This window comes from Bombina bombina, chromosome 5 (genome assembly GCF_027579735.1).
Source record: "Bombina bombina isolate aBomBom1 chromosome 5, aBomBom1.pri, whole genome shotgun sequence".
Classification (NCBI taxonomy): domain Eukaryota; kingdom Metazoa; phylum Chordata; class Amphibia; order Anura; family Bombinatoridae; genus Bombina; species Bombina bombina.
The window spans coordinates 1,028,297,180-1,028,318,485 of NC_069503.1; the positions used below are offsets into that span (position 1 = coordinate 1,028,297,180).

Genomic DNA, 21,306 nt, shown 5'->3' on the forward strand with positions numbered 1-21,306 from the left:
TTGCTAATATGAAAGAAATGAATTTATCAGGTAAGTTCTTACATAAATTATGTTTTCCTTCATGTAATTAGCAAGAGTCCATGAGCTAGTGACGTATGGGATAGCAGATACCCAAGATGTGGAACTTCCACGCAAGAGTCACTAGAGAGGAAGGGATAAAATAAAGACAGCCAACGTCGCTGAAAAAATTAATCCACTACCCAAATCAAAGTTTCAATTTTTATAATGAAAAAAACTGAAATATAAGCAGAAGAATCAAACTGAAACAGCTGCCTGAAGTACTATTCTACCAAAAACTGCTTTTGAAGAAGAGAAAACATCAAAATGGTAGAATTTAGTAAAAGTATGCAAAGAAGACCAAGTCATTGCTTTGCAAATCTGATCAACAGAAGCTTCATTCTTAAAAGTCCAGGAAGTAGAAACTGACCTAGTAGAATGAGCCGTAATCCTCAAAGGCGGGGATTAACCCGACTCCAAATAAGCATGATGAATCAAAAGCTTTAACCAAGATGCCAAAGAAAAGGCAGAAGCCTTCTGACCTTTCCTAAAACCAGAAAAGATAACAAATAGACTAGAAGTCTGTCTGAAATCTGAGTAGCTTCAACATAATATATCAAAACTCTTACCACATCCAAAGACTGTAAGAATCTTACCAAAGAATTCTTAGGATTAGGACACAAGGAAGGGACAATAATTCCTCTACTAATGTTGTTAGAATTCACAACTTTAGGTAAAAATTGAAATGAGGACAGCAAAAACCACCTTATCCTGATGAAAAATCAGAAAAAGGAGATTCACAAGAAAGAACAGATAATTCAAAAAACTGTTCTAGCTGAAGAGATGTCTAAAAAGAACAATACTTTCCATGAAAGTAATTAATGTCCAAAGAAAGCATATGCTCAAACAGAAGAGCCTGTAAAGCCTTCAGAACCAAAATAAGACTCCAAGGAGGAGAAATTGGCTTAAATGACAGGCTTGATATGAACCAAAGCCTGAACAAAACAATGAATATCAGAAAGATTTAGCAATTCTTACTGTGAAACAGCACAGAAAAAGCAGAGATTTGTCCTTTCAAGGAACATGCAGACAAAACCTTATGAAGAAACTATAAAATCCTAGGAATTCTAAAAGAATGCCAAGAGAAAACATAAGAAGAGCATCATGAGATGTAAATCTTACAAACTCGATAATAAATCCTACTAGACACAGATTTACGAGCCTGCAACATAGTATTAATCACTGAGTCAGAGAAACTTCTATGACTAAGTACCAAGCGTTAAATTTTCATACCATCAAATTAATAATTTGAATTCCTGATGAAAAAAATGAATGTTAAGATATAAGGTCTGGCCTTAATGGAAGTAACCAAGATTGGCAACTGGACATCCGAACAAGAACCATATACCAAAACCTGTGTGGCCATGCTGGAGCCACCAGCCACACCAAAGATTGGTCTCTGATGATTTAGAAAATCACTCTAAAAAGAAGAACCAGAGATGAAAAAATATAGGCAGATTGATAATTCCAAGGAAGTGTTAATGCATACACTACTTCCGCCTGAGGATCCCAGGACCTGAATAGGCCCCTGGGAAGTTCCTTGTTTAGATGAGATGCCATCAGATCTATTTCTGGAAGCCCTCACATCTGAAAAATTGAAAAACATATCTGGGTAAAGAGACCATTCTCCCGGATGTAAAGCTTGATTAACAGAGATAATCCGCTTCCCAATTGTCTATACCTGGGGAAAAAAACACAGAAATTAGATAGGAGCTGGATTTAGCCCAAGCAAATATCCGAGATACTTCTGTCACAGCCTAAAGACTGATAGTCCCACCCTGATGATTGACATACGCCACAGCTGTGACATTGTCTGTCTGAAAAAACGTCTCTTCTTCAAAAAGAAACCAAACTGAAGAACTCTGAGAATGCACGGAGTTCCAAAATATCAAATGGTAATCTCGCCTCCTGAGATTTTCAAACCCCTTGTGCTGACAGAGATCCTCAGACAGCCTCCCAACCTAAAAGACTTGCATCTATAGAGATCATGGTCCAGGTTGAAAGAACCGAAGAGACCTGTAGAAATAAATGATGGTGATCTTAACCACCGAATCAAAAATAGTTAAACATTAGGATTTAAAGATATAAAAAGTGATATCCTAGAATCCCTGCACCATTATTCAGCATAAAAAACTGGAAAGGTTTCCTATGAAATGAGCAAAGGGAATCGAATCCAATGCTGCAGCCATGAAACCTAAAACTTCCATGCATATATAGCAACTTGAAGGAAATAATAGAGACTGAAGGTTCCGACAAACGGAACCCAATAAACTTGTCATTTGTCTGTTAGAGACAAAAAAATTGACACAATCTATCTGGAAACCTAAAAAAAGGTGACCCTTGTGTGAGAAATCAAGGAGCTTTTGATAAAAAGATCCTCTAACCATGTCTTGAAGAAACAACAAAGTTGAAACGTATGAGATACCATGTCTTGAAGAAACAACAAAGTTGAAACGTATGAAACGTATGAGATTCCGCAGAACGAAAAGACTGAGCCAGTACCACGATACCGTCCAAATAAGGAACACTGAGAACCTTGAAAAGATTCTTAAAGCTGTCGCTAGACCAGAAGGAAAAGCAACAAATTGGTAATGCTTGTCAAAAAAAGAGAATCTCAAAAAATAAAAATAATCTGAATGAAAACAGAAAATGAAGATATGTATCTATTGTAAACAAATAATGCCATCACTGACCAAAAAGGCAGAATAGACCATATAAACACCATTCTAAAAGATGGTACACTTATATGACAGTTCAAAAAGATTTTCTATCTTTGGAACAATGAATAGACTTTAATAAAACCCCAAAACCCAGTTCCTAAAATGAAACTGGAATAAATACCCCAGAAAACTCCAGGTCTGAGCAGCGCTTGAGCCCCAACGGGTGACCAACCGCACTTCACCAGTACCCAAAACATATAGGTCTGAAACACACTTCAGGAAAGTGTTAGTCTTACTGGAATAGCTGGAATATGATAGAGAAAAAAGACTTCTCACAGACGGTTTTACTCTGAAACCTATTCTGTAACCAAAGTCTAAGAAGTTTGGACCGAATAGAACCAAACAAATTTCAAAAAAGTCTTAACCTGCCCCTTACCAGCCAAGCTGGAATAAGAACCGCTCCTACATGCAAATTTGGGGAGCTGACTTTGAACTTTTAAAAGGCTTAATTGAATGAAGAAAAAAACATCCAATTATAAACATGTTACTTGGGGAAGAATTCAGGATTCCGTTCCTTAGTAAGAACAGAAAACTAATATAAGCTTAAAGTTTTAGTCTTAGAACTCAATCTTGAAGCCCAGAGTAACAGTTAAAGAATTGAATCCAATTATGAACCAAATAATTGATTATCTTGGAAAAAAAGAAATATGGATTTTAGAAATCAAATTAGCATTCCAAGATTGAAATCACAAAGTTCTTCTAGCTAAAATAGCTAAAGACATAGATTAAACCTCATTTGCGATAAATATTTAATAAAATGACAACACAAATGAAATGATTAGCATGTTAATCAAGTTAAAGGACCAGTCAACAGACTGGACTTGCACAATCAACAAATGCAATAACAAGGCAATGCAATAGCACTTAGTCTGAACTTCAAATAAGTAGTAGATTTTGTCCTTTTAACAATGCTAAACATATCATAATCCGATACTTGATCTTAAAGTATCCAACCAGAAAGATGAAGCAATTGCAACATCAGCCAAATAAATTACAGGTCTAAGAAAAGTACCTGAAAATAATTTTCCTTAAATAAGATACGACCATCTGAAGGAAAAAAAATAAATACTATTTGCTATAAGAATAATAGTATATTTAGCAAGAGTAGAGATAGCCCCATTAACTTGGGGAATCTTTCCTCAAAACTGAAAACTAACTGCCGGCAAAGAATACAATTTAAAAACCTTAAAGAAGGACTAAAAGAAAATTCTCAGCCTATTCCATTCCCTAGTATCAGGAACTGGAAAAAAACCTCTGAGGAAACCACAGAAGATAAATAAGCAGAATTTAAATGTTAGCTAGTTTTTAAAATCAAAAGAACTAGTTACTTCAAAATCCAAAATAATCAACACCTTTTGAACAAAGAACAAATGTACTCTATTAAAAAATAAAAAAGTAGATTTGTTAGTGTCAATATCTGATGAAGAAAAATTCTGAATGAGAAAAAACACCATCAGAGAAGGATAATTCATTATGTTGTTGGTCATTTGAAACTTCATCAACTAAAAAAGAAGTTTGAAAAAGACCTAAAAATTTTATTAGAAGGACAAAGCCTTTAAAATAGAATCAGAAAAATATTCTTATAATTTTCTAAGTATATCTTGCACATAAGATATAAAAAGAATAGCAATATATAAAGCATAAATACTAATGGATTCTGCATTTAAAGTTTATCATGATAATTTATTACAAACCATAGCTAAAGATAAACATTCATAACATTAAAATAAATGAACTTAGCTTTGGTAGGACTGATATCAGTCAACAGGAATCCCTCAGCATTTCTTGATACAGGAACAGTGTTTGAATATCTTGCAATATGTAATAGAAAAAAACAACATATAAAGCAAAATTATCAAATTCCTTAAATGACAGTTTCAGGAATGGGAAAAAATGCAAAATAAACAAGCCTCTAGCAACCAGAAGCAATAGAAAAGTGAGACTTAAATAATGTGAAAAAAAGTGGAACAAGTATGACGCCCACATTTTTGGCGCCATGTATGACGCCCACATTATTGGCGCCAAGTACAACACCCATATTTTTTGGCGCCAAGTATGACGCCACATCCTCTGACGCCAAAAACGACTCCCACATTTTTTGGAGAAAAAAACCGCCTGAACACACATGCGTCAAAAAATGACGTAACTACGAACAAACTTCCGGCGTCAACTACGGCGCCGGAAATGACAAAATCTTGCTCCAAAAAAAGTTTGCGCCAAAAATGACGCAATAAATTGAAGCATTTTCTGCCCCCGCGAGCCTAACAGCCCGCAGGGAAAAAAGTCAATTGAAAAATTTTTTAAGGTAAGAAAAAATTATTTATTCATATGCATTATCCCAAATAATGAAACTGACAGTCTGAATGAAGGAATACTGATTATCCTGGATCATGGCAAATATAAGTTTAAACACATATATTTAGAACTTTACATATAAAGTGCCCAACCATAGCTTAGAGTGTCATAAATAAAATAAGACTTACTTACCCTAAGACACTCATCTACATATAGTAGATAGCCAAACCAGTACTGAAACAAGAATCAGTAGAGGTAATGGTATATAAGAGTATATCGTCGATCTGAAAAGGGAGGTAGGAGAAGAAATCTCTACGACCAATAACAGAGAACCTATGAAATAGATCCCCTAGAGGAAGACCATTGTATTCAAATAGGCAATACTCTCTTCACATCCCTCTGACATTCACTGCACTCTGAGAGGAAAACCGGGCTCCAGCCTGCTGCGAAGCGCATATCAACGTAGAATCTAGCACAAACTTACTTCACCACCTCCATGGGAGGCAAAGTTTGTAAAACTGAATTGTGGGTGTGGGGAGGGGTGTATTTATAGGCATTTTAAGGTTTGGGAAACTTTGCCCCTCCTGGTAGGAATGTATATCCCATACGTCACTAGCTCATGGACTCTTGCTAATTACAAGAAAGAAAGTCCTTCTCCAGTTCATCCTGGAGAACAGAATTAGTAAGTCCTCCACACCTTATGATAGATGCGACGAGCAACCAGCTATGAGCTTGGATGAGAGTAAAAATAACACTCTCAGAAAACCCTCTCTTGGCTAGGACTAAGCGTTCAATCTCCACGTAGTCAGCCTCAGAGAATCTAGACATAGATGAACAAAGCGACCTTGGTCAGCAGATCCCTGCGACAAGATAACTTCCACAGAGGAGATAATGACATCACCACTAGTCCGCGAACCATATCCTTTGTGGCCAATACGGAGCAATCAGTATCACCGATGCCTGCTTGATTCGAGCCACTACACTAGGAAGTAGTGGTAACGGCTGGAAAAGATAAAATAGATTGAACTTCCAAGGCACCTTAATCTGTTAGCTCCGTCTGAGGAACCCTGTACCTCGACCCATATCTGGGTAGCTTGGCATCATAAGATCCACCTCTTGCAAATCTCGGCAAACACTCGGGAAGGAAAGACCATTCCCCCGGATAAAAGCATTGTCTGTTGAGGAAATCCACTTCCCAGTTGTCCACACCCGGAATGTGGATCGCTGACAGCGAACAAATGTTCATAGCTAGGGAGCTTCTCATTCCCCCCCTGATGGTTGACGTAAGCCACAGAGGATATATTGTTTAATTGGAATCTGCTAAACTGGGACGAACCCAGCAGAGGCCAAGCCTTCAGAGCATTGTATAATGCCAGAAGATCCAAAATGCGATCAGGAAGGAGCTTTTCCTTCTGAGTCCATAGGCCCTGTGCATTCCTGGCACCCCAAACATCTCCCTATCCTGACAGACCCGCAACCGTAGTCACAATCACCCAGGATGGTCTTGAGATGGACGTCCCTTGGGACAAGAGATCCGGACAAAAACACCAAGAGAGCGATTCTCTCGATCGGTTGTCCAGAGAAACCTGTTGAGAAAGATCCAAATGATTGCCGTTCCACTGCTTCAGCATGCGCAGTTGCAACAGTCTGAGGTGAAACCTGGCAAATGGAAATGTCCATGTTGGACACCATGAGACCAATCACCTCCATACTCCGAGCCACTGATGGCCTTTAGGAGGTCCGGAGGGCAATGCATGTTGAAGCTAGCTTGCAACGTCTCTGGTCTGTTAGAAATATTCTCATGTCTATGGAGTCTATTATAGTACCCAAGAATTCTACCCTGGTACTGGATACAAGAGAATTCTCTCTAGATTTATCTTCCATCCATGGGTTCGAAGAAGACAGAGGAGAGATTCTGAATGCTCCACTCTTCGAAAAATGTCTTGGAGCCGTAGCTAGACCAAATGAAAGTGCAATAAACTGGAAGTGCTGGTCCAGAAACGCAAACCTTAGGAACTGGAAGTGGTCCTTGAAGATTGGTACATGAAGGGAGCATCCTTCAGATCTATTGTGGACATGAGCTGCTCTTCTCGAACAAGGGGAAGGATGGGCCTTATTGTCTTCATCTTGAACGAAGGGACATATAAAAACTTGTTTAAGCACTTTAGGTCCAGAATCTGACGGAAAGTTCCCTCCTTCTTTGGGACCACGAAAAGGTTTGAATAGTATCCCAAAACAGTCACTGTGACAGGCACCGGGACAATAACTCCTAGGAGGACAGATCACGTACGCACCCCAGAAAGGTTTACCATCTCTCTGGTCAGGAAGACAGTAGAGATAGGAGGAATCTGCCCTTGGGTGGCTGAGACTAGAAACCCAATCGCATTAATAGTATTTTATTGTACGTGATAATGAGGAAGTGTATTTGCACCAAATATCATAATATAGGGGCCAATTCAAATGCATTACAATTCCCTTGTAAGGTGCACTGCATGTTTTTTTAAATTCAAAAATATTGCATCCATTTAAAAACACAACGGTAACCCCACTAATCACAGGCTTTTCAAATACAGGGATCTTTTACCAATTACAAGTGTGATTCTTCAAAGGGATAGGAAAAGTTTATAAAACTTTCAAAATAAATAAAATCACAAGAGCAGCTATACAAAATTCTGATGAACTTGAAAAGGAACCATATTTAAAGGGGCATAATACTCATATGCTAAATCACTTGAAACTGATGCAGTATAACTGTAAAAAGCTGACAGGAAAATATCACCTGAACATGAAAAAAAAGGAAGATATTTTACCTCACAATTTCCTCAGCTCACCAAAGTAAGTGCTGTGTAAAAAGTTATACTTCAGTTACTGCCCAGCTGCATGTAAAAAAAAATAAAAAATTAAGAAATGAACAGCAGCCAGTCAGCATCAGCAGTGCTGAGGTCATGAACTCTTTTACTGTGATCTCATGAGATTTCACTTAACTCATGAGATTTCATAGTAAACTTCCTTAAACTGAATAGGGAAATAACACGAGTGTGCACAAGGCTCATTCCCTTGCCTGCCCCGGGACAGACATACTGATTTGTTGCTTAAAGTCCTTTGCAATGGGGTTTGAATACTTGACATTTTGAGGTAAAAACAGAATTTATGTTTACCTGATAAATTTCTTTCTCCAACGGTGTGTCCGGTCCACGGCGTCATCCTTACTTGTGGGATATTCTCTTCCCCAACAGGAAATGGCAAAGAGCCCAGCAAAGCTGGTCACATGATCCCTCCTAGGCTCCGCCTACCCCAGTCATTCGACCGACGTTAAGGAGGAATATTTGCATAGGAGAAACCATATGGTACCGTGGTGACTGTAGTTAAAGAAAATAAAATATCAGACCTGATTAAAAAAACCAGGGCGGGCCGTGGACCGGACACACCGTTGGAGAAAGAAATTTATCAGGTAAACATAAATTCTGTTTTCTCCAACATAGGTGTGTCCGGTCCACGGCGTCATCCTTACTTGTGGGAACCAATACCAAAGCTTTAGGACACGGATGAAGGGAGGGAGCAAATCAGGTCACCTAAATGGAAGGCACCACGGCTTGCAAAACCTTTCTCCCAAAAATAGCCTCAGAAGAAGCAAAAGTATCAAACTTGTAAAATTTGGTAAAAGTGTGCAGTGAAGACCAAGTCGCTGCCCTACATATCTGATCAACAGAAGCCTCGTTCTTGAAGGCCCATGTGGAAGCCACAGCCCTAGTGGAATGAGCTGTGATTCTTTCGGGAGGCTGCCGTCCGGCAGTCTCGTAAGCCAATCTGATGATGCTTTTAATCCAAAAAGAGAGAGAGGTAGAAGTTGCTTTTTGACCTCTCCTTTTACCTGAATAAACAACAAACAAGGAAGATGTTTGTCTAAAATCCTTTGTAGCATCTAAATAGAATTTTAGAGCGCGAACAACATCCAAATTGTGCAACAAACGTTCCTTCTTTGAAACTGGTTTTGGACACAGAGAAGGTACGATAATCTCCTGGTTAATGTTTTTGTTAGAAACAACTTTTGGAAGAAAACCAGGTTTAGTACGTAAAACCACCTTATCTGCATGGAACACCAGATAAGGAGGAGAACACTGCAGAGCAGATAATTCTGAGACTCTTCTAGCAGAAGAAATCGCAACTAAAAACAAAACTTTCCAAGATAATAACTTAATATCAACGGAATGTAAGGGTTCAAACGGAACCCCCTGAAGAACTGAAAGAACTAAATTGAGACTCCAAGGAGGAGTCAAAGGTTTGTAAACAGGCTTGATTCTAACCAGAGCCTGAACAAAGGCTTGAACATCTGGCACAGCTGCCAGCTTTTTGTGAAGTAATACCGACAAGGCAGAAATCTGTCCCTTCAGGGAACTTGCCGATAATCCTTTTTCCAATCCTTCTTGAAGGAAGGATAGAATCCTAGGAATCTTAACCTTGTCCCAAGGGAATCCTTTAGATTCACACCAACAGATATATTTTTTCCAAATTTTGTGGTAAATCTTTCTAGTCACAGGCTTTCTGGCCTGAACAAGAGTATCGATCACAGAATCTGAGAACCCTCGCTTCGATAAAATCAAGCGTTCAATCTCCACGCAGTCAGCTGGAGTGAAACCAGATTCGGATGTTCGAACGGACCCTGAACAAGAAGGTCTCGTCTCAAAGGTAGCTTCCAAGGTGGAGCCGATGACATATTCACCAGATCTGCATACCAAGTCCTGCGTGGCCACGCAGGAGCTATCAAAATCACCGACGCCCTCTCCTGCTTGATCCTGGCTATCAGCCTGGGGATGAGAGGAAATGGCGGGAACACATAAGCTAGTTTGAAGGTCCAAGGTGCTACTAGTGCATCCACTAGAGCCGCCTTCGGATCCCTGGATCTGGCCCCGTAGCAAGGAACTTTGAAGTTCTGACGAGAGGCCATCAGATCCATGTCTGGAATGCCCCACAGGTGAGTGACTTGGGCAAAGATTTCCGGATGGAGTTCCCACTCCCCCGGATGCAATGTCTGACGACTCAGAAAATCCGCTTCCCAATTTTCCACTCCTGGGATGTGGATAGCAGACAGGTGGCAGGAGTGAGACTCCGCCCAAAGAATAATTTTGGTTACTTCTTCCATCGCTAGGGAACTCCTTGTTCCCCCCTGATGGTTGATGTACGCAACAGTCGTCATGTTGTCTGATTGAAACCGAATGAACCTGGTCCTCGCAAGCTGGGGCCAGGCCTGGAGCGCATTGAATATCGCTCTCAGTTCCAGAATATTTATCGGTAGAAGAGATTCTTCCCGAGACCAAAGACCCTGAGCTTTCAGGGATCCCCAGACCGCGCCCCAGCCTATCAGACTGGCGTCGGTCGTGACAATGACCCACTCTGGTCTGTGGAACATCATCCCTTGAGACAGATTGTCCAGGGACAGCCACCAACGGAGTGAGTCTCTGGTCCTCTGATTTACTTGTATCTTCGGAGACAAGTCTGTATAGTCCCCATTCCACTGACTGAGCATGCACAGTTGTAATGGTCTTAGATGAATGCGCGCAAAAGGAACTATGTCCATCGCCGCCACCATCAACCCGATCACTTCCATGCACTGAGCTATGGAAGGAAGAGGAACGGAATGAAGTATCCGACAAGAGTCCAGAAGCTTTGTTTTTCTGGCCTCTGTTAGAAAGATCCTCATTTCTAAGGAGTCTATAATTGTTCCCAAGAAGGGAACCCTTGTTGACGGGGATAGAGAACTCTTTTCCACGTTCACTTTCCAGCCGTGAGATCTGAGAAAGGCCAGGACAATGTCCGTGTGAGCCTTTGCTTGAGGAAGGGACGACGCTTGAATCAGAATGTCGTCCAGGTAAGGTACTACTGCAATGCCCCTTGGTCTTAGCACCGCTAGAAGGGACCCTAGTACCTTTGTGAAAATCCTTGGAGCAGTGGCTAATCCGAAAGGAAGCGCCACGAACTGGTAATGTTTGTCCAGGAATGCAAACCTTAGGAACCGATGATGTTCCTTGTGGATAGGAATATGTAGATACGCATCCTTTAAATCCACCGTGGTCATGAATTGACCTTCCTGGATGGAAGGAAGGATAGTTCGAATGGTTTCCATCTTGAACGATGGGACCTTGAGAAATTTGTTTAAGATCTTGAGATCTAGGATTGGTCTGAACGTTCCCTCTTTTTTGGGAACTATGAACAGATTGGAGTAGAACCCCATCCCTTGTTCTCTTAATGGAACAGGATGAATCACTCCCATTTTTAACAGGTCTTCTACACAATGTAAGAACGCCTGTCTTTTTATGTGGTCTGAAGACAACTGCGACCTGTGGAACCTCCCCCTTGGGGGAAGTCCCTTGAATTCCAGAAGATAACCCTGGGAGACTATTTCTAGCGCCCAAGGATCCAGAACATCTCTTGCCCAAGCCTGAGCGAAGAGAGAGAGTCTGCCCCCCACCAGATCCGGTCCCGGATCGGGGGCCAATATTTCATGCTGTCTTGGTAGCAGTGGCAGGTTTCTTGGCCTGCTTTCCCTTGTTCCAGCCTTGCATTGGTCTCCAAGCTGGCTTGGCCTGAGAAGAATTACCCTCTTGCTTAGAGGACGTAGCACCTTGGGCTGGTCCGTTTTTACGAAAGGGACGAAAATTAGGTCTATTTTTTGCCTTGAAAGGCCGATCCTGAGGAAGGGCGTGGCCCTTACCCCCAGTGATATCAGAGATAATCTCTTTCAAGTCAGGACCAAACAACGTTTTCCCCTTGAAAGGAATGTTTAGTAGCTTGTTCTTGGAAGACGCATCAGCCGACCAAGATTTCAACCAAAGCGCTCTGCGCGCCACAATAGCAAACCCAGAGTTCTTAGCCGCTAACTTAGCCAATTGCAAAGAGGCGTCTAGAGTGAAAGAATTAGCCAATTTGAGAGCATTGATTCTGTCCATAATCTCCTCATAAGGAGGAGAGTCACTATCGAGCACCTTAAGCAGTTCATCAAACCAGAAATATGCGGCAGTAGTGACAGGGACAATGCATGAAATGGGTTGTAGAAGGTAACCCTGCTGAACAAACATCTTTTTAAGCAAACCTTCTAATTTTTTATCCATAGGATCTTTGAAAGCACAACTATCCTCTATGGGAATAGTGGTGCGTTTGTTTAAAGTAGAAACCGCTCCCTCGACCTTGGGGACTGACTGCCATAAGTCCTTTCTAGGGTCGACCATAGGAAACAATTTTTTAAATATGGGGGGAGGGACGAAAGGAATACCGGGCCTTTCCCATTCTTTATTAACAATGTCCGCCACCCGCTTGGGTATAGGAAAAGCTTCTGGGAGCCCCGGCACCTCTAAGAACTTGTCCATTTTACATAGTTTCTCTGGGATGACTAAATTTTCACAATCATCCAGAGTGGATAATACCTCCTTAAGCAAAATGCGGAGATGTTCCAATTTAAATTTAAATGTAATCACATCAGATTCAGCCTGCTGAGAAATGTTCCCTAAATCAGTAATTTCTCCCTCAGACAAAACCTCCCTGGCCCCCTCAGATTGGGTTAGGGGCCCTTCAGAGATATTAATATCAGCGTCGTCATGCTCTTCAGTAACTAAAACAGAGCAGCCACGCTTACGCTGACAAGGGTTCATTTTGGCTAAAATGTTTTTGACAGAATTATCCATTACAGCCGTTAATTGTTGCATAGTAAGGAGTATTGGCGCGCTAGATGTACTAGGGGCCTCCTGAGTGGGCAAGACTCGTGTAGACGAAGGAGGGAATGATGCAGTACCATGCTTACTCCCCTCACTTGAGGAATCATCTTGGGCATCATTGTCATTATCACATAAATCACATTTATTTAAATGAATAGGAATTCTGGCTTCCCCACATTCAGAACACAGTCTATCTGGTAGCTCAGACATGTTAAACAGGCATAAACTTGATCAGAAAGTACAAAAAACGTTTTAAAATAAAACCGTTACTGTCACTTTAAATTTTAAACTGAACACACTTTATTACTGCAATTGCGAAAAAACATGAAGGAATTGTTCAAAATTCACCAAATTTTCACCACAGCGTCTTAAAGCTTTGAAAATATTGCACACCAATTTTGGAAGCTTTAACCCTTAAAATAACGGAACCGGAGCCGTTTTAAGCTTTAACCCCTTTACAGTCCCTGGTATCTGCTTTGCTGAGACCCAACCAAACCCAAAGGGGAATACGATACCAAATGACGCCTTCAGAAGTCCTTTATAAGTATCAGAGCTCCTCTCACATGCGACTGCATGCCATGCCTCTCAAAAACAAGTGCGCAACACCGGCGCGAAAATGAGACTCTGCCTATGCTTTGGGAAAGCCCCTAAAGAATAAGGTGTCTAAAACAGTGCCTGCCGATATTATTATATCAAAATACCCAGATAAAATGATTCCTCAAGGCTAAATATGTGTTAATAATCAATCGATTTAGCCCAGAAAAAGTCTACAGTTTAAATAAGCCCTTGTGAAGCCCTTATTTACAATCGTAATAAACATGGCTTACCGGATCCCATAGGGAAAATGACAGCTTCCAGCATTACATCGTCTTGTTAGAATGTGTCATACCTCAAGCAGTAAGAGACTGCACTCTGTTCCCCCAACTGAAGTTAATTGCTCTCAACAGTCCTGTGTGGAACAGCCATGGATTTTAGTTACGGTTGCTAAAATCATTTTCCTCATACAAACAGAATTCTTCATCTCTTTTCTGTTTCTGAGTAAATAGTACGTACCAGCACTATTTGAAAATAACAAACTCTTGATTGAATAATGAAAAACTACAGTTAAACACTAAAAAACTCTAAGCCATCTCCGTGGAGATGTTGCCTGTACAACGGCAAAGAGAATGACTGGGGTAGGCGGAGCCTAGGAGGGATCATGTGACCAGCTTTGCTGGGCTCTTTGCCATTTCCTGTTGGGGAAGAGAATATCCCACAAGTAAGGATGACGCCGTGGACCGGACACACCTATGTTGGAGAAATATCTTTCTTTTTTATATAGAGATGTTCAGGTGATATTTTCTAGTCAGCTTTTTACAGCTATGCTGCATCACTTTCATGTGCTTCAACATTTGGCCCGTTAAGCCTTATATAACTATGGAATCTTTTGAATAAATTATCATTCATGCAGTATCTTTAAAATGACAATTTACATCAGGAAAAGATAAGCCAGTTAGACACCTCAGTGCTTACCATATCTTCAGAAGTGAGATGCATTAGTTGTTCGGCTATAGTAGCACACTGGGCTGGATCTGCAACATATTCTCCTTGTTTATCCCCAACAATTATCTCGGCCCACATGCATCCGACATCTCTCTTCACTAAAGTGACTTCCACACTGTAGGAAAAAAAACAACCAAATTACTGCTTCTGAAGCAACATAAACAGCAAAAACAGTATATGAAATTTGATTTCAATTTATACAGAAGTGTCAATTTTGATTAGGATGGAACTGCAATTAGAAATCTGAGAGTGTATAAGGCAAACTAGCTATGGGTTTGTTGTCAGAAGTACTCATCTGTACAGACCTAAAACACTGATCAGGAACATTTATACCTGTATATGGTTTGTGCCTTGACTATTGTTTTAAACTCTAAGCGTCAATACACTGAGGAATAAATGTACCTTCTGTAATGAATCCCCAGGCAGCCTTTAAGACTGCCTGTTTTTCCCCTTTCCTGCCTAGTATTCAGAGAGTTGCAATACAGCCAAATAGGGCTGCTATCTGCCCCTTTATACTCCCATGAGCTGTTAGCCCTACCCTGCTGAGTGGACCACACTGAAAACAAGTTAAAAACAAAATAACAGATATATTGCAGTGGTGCTCTCTGTCTGCTTTGGAACAGAGAATAAATGAACACACACAAATAGAAAGATAATGGGACAGTAGCCTCCTAATAGGCATAACCATCTGCTGCTGAATATAATAATTAATATTTAATAATTTTAAAAAAAGCTATACTGGTTGGTCAATGGCCTGTGGTGCAGGAAAGGATCGCTCTTTCAAAGAATAATGCAGCTTTATTTTTACAGTGGCAAATGTTGCTGATTCATAACATCTGAATTTTAAGGTACTCACTATTGAATTGTCGCTTTAAGAAGATATGTTCAACGTGTTGTGTTCAAAACAAATAAAGTAAAAAAAAAAGCCAAGTCATTTATGCATGTTCTATGACATCACTCACCAAAAGCACAACCTTCAATATTGGTAGAAAGGTTAAGGAAACCAAACCACGGTTTATATCGGGGGCAATTTGCAGCCTTCTGTCTAGCTTTTTCAGCCTCTGGATAAAAAGCAGAACTAACAATGTGCAAGTTTTTTTTTGTGGCATAAGGAAAAAGAGTACTTTAAGGTGACCACAACTCAAAAAAAGCCCTCTGGAACCCTACTTAAATCTAGCCCTGTGATTAAACAGGACATATATCAAAAACAGCAAACAATCTTCAAAAAGTATAAAAAAATGTGACAACATTTATTTGCAAGCATAAAAAAATCAAAAACAAAAAACACTAACATTCTGCTATGGAAGCCAAATAATTTAATATATTGTTTGTTTATATGGAACCCATGGTTTTCCAAAGAAAGGACTAATGATTTGAAAATAGTGCAATGTTTACACATGATCTTTCAAACTGTTGTACTGGTAGACTAGGAATAAAGAATACTCTGACCCTTTACAGGATATTAATATTTTTTCTTTATTTCTTTTTTTTTTATCCTGAGAAAGTCCATGTTATTTCTGAAACATTAAAACTCAGGGCCTGAAATAAAAAGAAATGTATCTTCGTACAAAAGTCTATTATGAAAAGATTTCTTGCGTAAAATAAATAAATACATAAACACACATTTAGAATTGCAATATGCTGCCCATGTCATTAAATCAAAGGTTATACAAAGTTTCAATATAAAACCCCTTAGAAGTAAACCTGAAAGTACACATAGAAAAAGACATGCAAGCTAACTATTTTGATTACATTCAGACTTTCAAAAAAAAAAAAAAAAAAAAAAAAAAGAAGTTTATATAAAAAATACATGCTATTTAAAAAAAAAAAAAATTGTATCACTTAAAGGTGATGGTAAACTAACTTTTTTAGTTACACTATTTGTAATCATAAACTAAAAGATGGGGACTTTTATTCATGAAAGTCTTTGGAAACGCTTAATTTAAAAAAAATTAATTACCCTTTTATTTTTTCCTATATGTAGCCGTTCCTCCTAACGGACTATTTTATGCTGGCTTCAACTATAGCTGATCTACTACCATGTGCAACAACAGGAAGAGTTTGTCTGAAATCACCTCCGAGCAGAATTGTTTTTCCTCCAAAAGGTTTGTTATTTATCTACTCTTGAAGGAGTTTGTTGACGCATCTGAGTGAATCACTGGAAGACATGGTAGATTCACCCCAAATAATAATCTTTGCTGTACGAATCATTTCCGCATCATTAGAGGTTTGCCTCATGGAAGAGGTTGAAGTATCCAACAAAGGAACTGGCAACTTAAACTGCAAGTGGTATGTTCTTCTACCTTCAAGCAAATTTGCTGCAATACCTAATGAAGCAACTGGTAATGCTACCTCACTGTTTCCTCTAAATGTCCTCAACAAAGTCTTGTATAGGTAGGTTTTACCACTACTACCAGGACCATCAAGGAAATAACACCTTTGTGGTAAAGTGTCATTTTCTGATGCAGCAATGATTTCTTCAAAACTGTCTTTGAAGATCATTAAAAGATGTCTTCATTTGGACTCCAGTATAACTTTCAAAAGAAGCATCATAGAGGTCTCCGGGATTTTCTAGTAAATTGTTTGGAGGATTTGGTAAGGTAAGCATAAATTTTGTTTTCTCTTGTAAAGGTGTATCCAGTCCACGGGTTCATCCATTACTTGTGGGATACCAATACCAAAGCTTTAGGACATGGATGAAGGGAGGGACAAGACAGGAACCTAAACGGAAGGCACAACTGCTTGCAAAACCTTTCTCCCAAAAATAGCCTCCGAAGAAGCAAAGTATCAAATTTGTAAAATTTGGAAAAGGTATGAAGCGAAGAGCAAGTCGCAGCCTTACAAATCTGTTCAACAGAAGCATCATTTTTAAAAGCCCATGTGGAAGCCACCGCTCTAGTGGAGTGAGCTGTAATTCTTTCAGGAGGCTGCTGTCCAGCAGTCTCATAAGCCAAACGGATGATGCTCTTCAGCCAAAAGGAAAGAGGTAGCCGTAGCCTTTTGACCTCTACGCTTTCCAGCATAGACAACAAACAAAGAAGATGATTGGCGAAAATCTTTGGTTGCCTGCAAATAAAACTTCAAGGCACGAACCACGTCCAAGTTGTGCAACAGACGTTCCTTTTTAGAAGAAGGATTAGGACACAGAGAAGGAACAACAATTTCCTGATTGATATTCCTGTTAGAAACAACCTTAGGGAGGAACCCAGGTTTGGTATGCAAAACCACCTTATCAGCATGGAAAACAAGATAAGGCGAGTCGCATTGTAATGCAGATAGTTCAGAAACAATTCGAGCTGAAGAGATAGCAACTAGAAACAGAACTTTCCAAGATATAAGCTTAATATTTATGGAATGCATGGGTTCAAACGGAACCCCCTGAAGAACATTAAGAACTAAATTTAGACTCCATGACTGGATGCTTGAACGGACCCTGAATTAGAAAGTCCCGTCGCAGTGGCAGAGTCCATGGTGGCAGAGATGACATGTCCACCAGGTCTGCATACCAAGTCCTGCGTGGCCACGCATGTGCTATCAAAATCACCAAGGCTCTCTCCTGTTTGATTCTGGCAATCAGACGCGGAAGGAGAGGGAAAGGTGGAAACACATAAGCCAGGTTGAACGACCAGGGTACTGCTAGAGCATCTATCAGTACTGCCTGAGGGTCCCTGGACCTGGATCCGTAACAAGGAAGTTTGGCGTTCTGACGAGATGCCATCAGATCCAATTCTGGTGTGCCCCATAGCTGAACCAGTTGACGACTTAAAAAATCTACCTCCCAGTTCTCTACCCCTGGGATATAGATCGCTGAAAGATGGTAAGAGTGAGTCTCTGCCCATCGGATTATCCTGGATACTTCTATCATCGCCAAGGAACTCCTTGTTCCCCCCTGATGATTGATATAAGCTACAGTCGTGATGTTGTCCGACTGAAACCTAATGAATCCGGCCGAAGCCAGCTGAGGCCACGCCTGAAGAGCATTGAATATCGCTCTTAATTCCAGAATATTTATCGGTAGGAGGGCCTCCTCCTGAGTCCACAAACCCTGTGCTTTCAGGGAATTCCAGACTGCCCCCCCAGCCCAGGAGGCTGGCGTGCGTCGTCACAATAACCCACGCTGGCCTGCGGAAACACATTCCCCTGGACAGGTGATCCTGTGACAACAACCAAAGAAGAGAGTCTCTGGTCTCTTGATCCAGATTTATCTGAGGAGATAAATCTGCATAATCCCCATTCCACTGTTTGAGCATGCATAGTTGCAGTGGTCTGAGATGCTTTGATTTCCTGACCTCTGTCAGAAAAATTTTCATGTCCACCGAATCTATCAGAGTTCCCAGGAATGGAACTCTTGTGAGAGGAATAAGGGAACTCTTTTTCACATTCACCTTCCACCCATGACATCTTCTAAAGGCCAACACTAAGTCTGTGTGAGACTTGGCAAGTTGGAAAGTCGACGATTGAATTAAGATGTCGTCTAGATAAGGCGCCACTGCTATGCCCTGCGGCCTTAGGATCGCCAGAAGGGATCCTAGCACCTTTGTGAAGATTCTTGGCGCCGTGGCCAACCCGAAGGGAAGAGCCACAAACTGGTAATGCCTGTCCAGAAAGGCAAACCTGAGGAATTGGTGATGATCTTTGTGGATAGGAATGTGTAGATACGCATCCTTTAGATCCACGGAAGTCATATATTGACCCTCCTGGATCATTGGTAAAATAGTCCGAATGGTCTCCATCTTGAAGGATGGAACTCTTAGGAATTGGTTTAGGATCTTGAGATCTAGAATTGGTCTGAAGGTTCCCTCTTTTTTGGGAACCACAAACATATTGGAGTAGAAACCTTGCCCTTGTTCTGCTTTTGGAACTGGGCAGATCACTCTCTTCTACACAGCGTAAGAACGCCTCTCTTTTTGTCTGGTTTACAGACAATTGAGAAATTGTTTACCCTTGTTCTAAGCCTGGTCAGGTCTCCAGGTTGGCTTGGATTGAGCAAAGTTCCCCTCTTGCTTTGCAGCCGGGGAAGAGGAAGCGGGACCACCCTTGAAATTTCGAAAGGAACGAAAATTATTTTGTTTGGTCCTTGTCTTATTTGACTTATCTTGAGGGAGGGCATGACCCTTTCCTCCAGTGATGTCTGAAATGATCTATTTCAGTGCAGGCCCGAATAGGGTCTTACCTTTGAAAGGGATGGTCAAAAGCTTAGATTTAGATGACACATCGGCCGACCAGGACTTAAGCCATAACGCTCTACGCGCTAAAATGGCAAAACCTGAATTCTTTGCCGCTAATTTAGCAAGATGAAAAGCGGTGTCTGTAATGAAAGAATTAGCTAATTTAAGAGCCTTAATTCTGTCCAGAATATCATCTAGTGGGGTCTCCATCTGAAGAGCCTCTTCTAGAGCCTCAAACGAAAATGCAGCTGCAGTGGTTACAGGAACAATGCACGCTATAGGTTGAAGAAGAAAACCTTGATGAACAAAAATTTTCTTTAGGAGACCCTCTAATTTTTTATCCATAGGATCAATGAAAGCACAACTGTCTTCAATAGGTATAGTTGTACGCTTAGTTAGAGTAGAAATAGCTCCCTCCACCTTAGGGACCGTCTGCCATGAGTCCTTTATGGTGTCAGATATGGGAAACATTTTCTTAAAAACAAGAGGGGGAGAGAACGGAATACCTGGTCTAGCCCTCAGGTCTGAGGAAGGGGATTCGGTCCCCGAAACGTCACGAATATAATTGCATATGTAAAGGACCAGAGAGTGCTGCCTTTCATTCATTATACTATTCAACCTCTGCACGCACCCTGGCAGATTGACCTAGGAAGTGAGAGTGCTCTCCAGTTGCTTATATATATATATATATATATATATATATATATATATATATATATATATATATATATATATAACATAATTTATGTAAGAATTTACCTGATAAATTAATTTCTTTCATATTGGCAAGAGTCCATGAGCTAGTGACGTATGGGATATACAATCCTACCCGGAGGGGTAAAGTTTCCCAAACCTTAAAATGCCTATAAATACACCTCTCACCACACCCACAATTCAGTTTAACGAATAGCCAATAAGTGGGGTGATAAAGAAAGGAGTAAAAAGCATCAACAAAGGAATTTGGAAATAATTATGCTTTATACAAAAAAAATCATAACCACCATAAAAAGGGTGGGCCTCATGGACTCTTGCCTATATGAAAGAAATTAATTTATCAGGTAAATTCTTACATAAATTATGTTTTCTTTCATGTAATTGGCAAGAGTCCATGAGCTAGTGACGTATGGGATACAAATACCCAAGATGTGGAACTCCACTCATGAGTCACTAGAGAGGGAGGGATAAAAATAATAGCCATTTTCCGCTGAAAAAAATAATCCATAACCCAAAATAAAAGTTATTCTCATAATGAAAAGAAAAACTTAAAACATCAGCAGAAGAATCAAACTGAAACAGCTGCCTGAAGAACTTTTCTACCAAAGACTGCTTCTGAAGAAGCAAATACATCAAAATAGTAGAATTTAGTAAATGTATGCAAAGAGGACCAAGTTGCTGCTTTGCAAATCTGATCAACTGAAGCTTCATTCTTAAAAGCCCACGAAGTGGAGACTGATCTAGTAGAATGAGCTGTAATTCTCTGAGGCGGGGTCTGACCCGACTCCAAATAAGCTTGATGAATCAAAAGCTTTAACCAAGAAGCCAAGGAAATAGCAGATGCCTTCTGACCTTTCCTAGGACCAGAAAATATAACAAATAGACTAGAAGTCTTCCTTAAATATTTAGTAGCTTCAACCTAATATTTCAAAGCTCTCACCACATCCAAATAATGTAAAGATCTCTCCAAAGAATTCTTAGGATTAGGACACAAGGAAGGGACAACAATTTCTCTACTAATGTTGTTAGAATTCACAACTTTAGGTAAAAATTTAAATGAAGTCCGCAAAACCGCCTTATCCTGATGAAAAATCAGAAAAGGAG

At 40.2% G+C, this 21,306-nt stretch overlaps 1 protein-coding gene across 1 annotated transcript in view; it reads right to left on the bottom strand.

Moving 5' to 3' along the window:
- NUDCD1 (NudC domain containing 1) overlaps window positions 1-21,306 on the bottom strand; it is a 637,137-nt gene that overhangs the window by 162,763 nt on the left and 453,068 nt on the right. Inside the window, exon 7 of the mRNA XM_053715288.1 lies at window positions 14,291-14,435. Coding sequence (XP_053571263.1) covers window positions 14,291-14,435 — 145 coding nt within the window. The remainder of the gene's footprint in view (window positions 1-14,290; window positions 14,436-21,306) is intronic.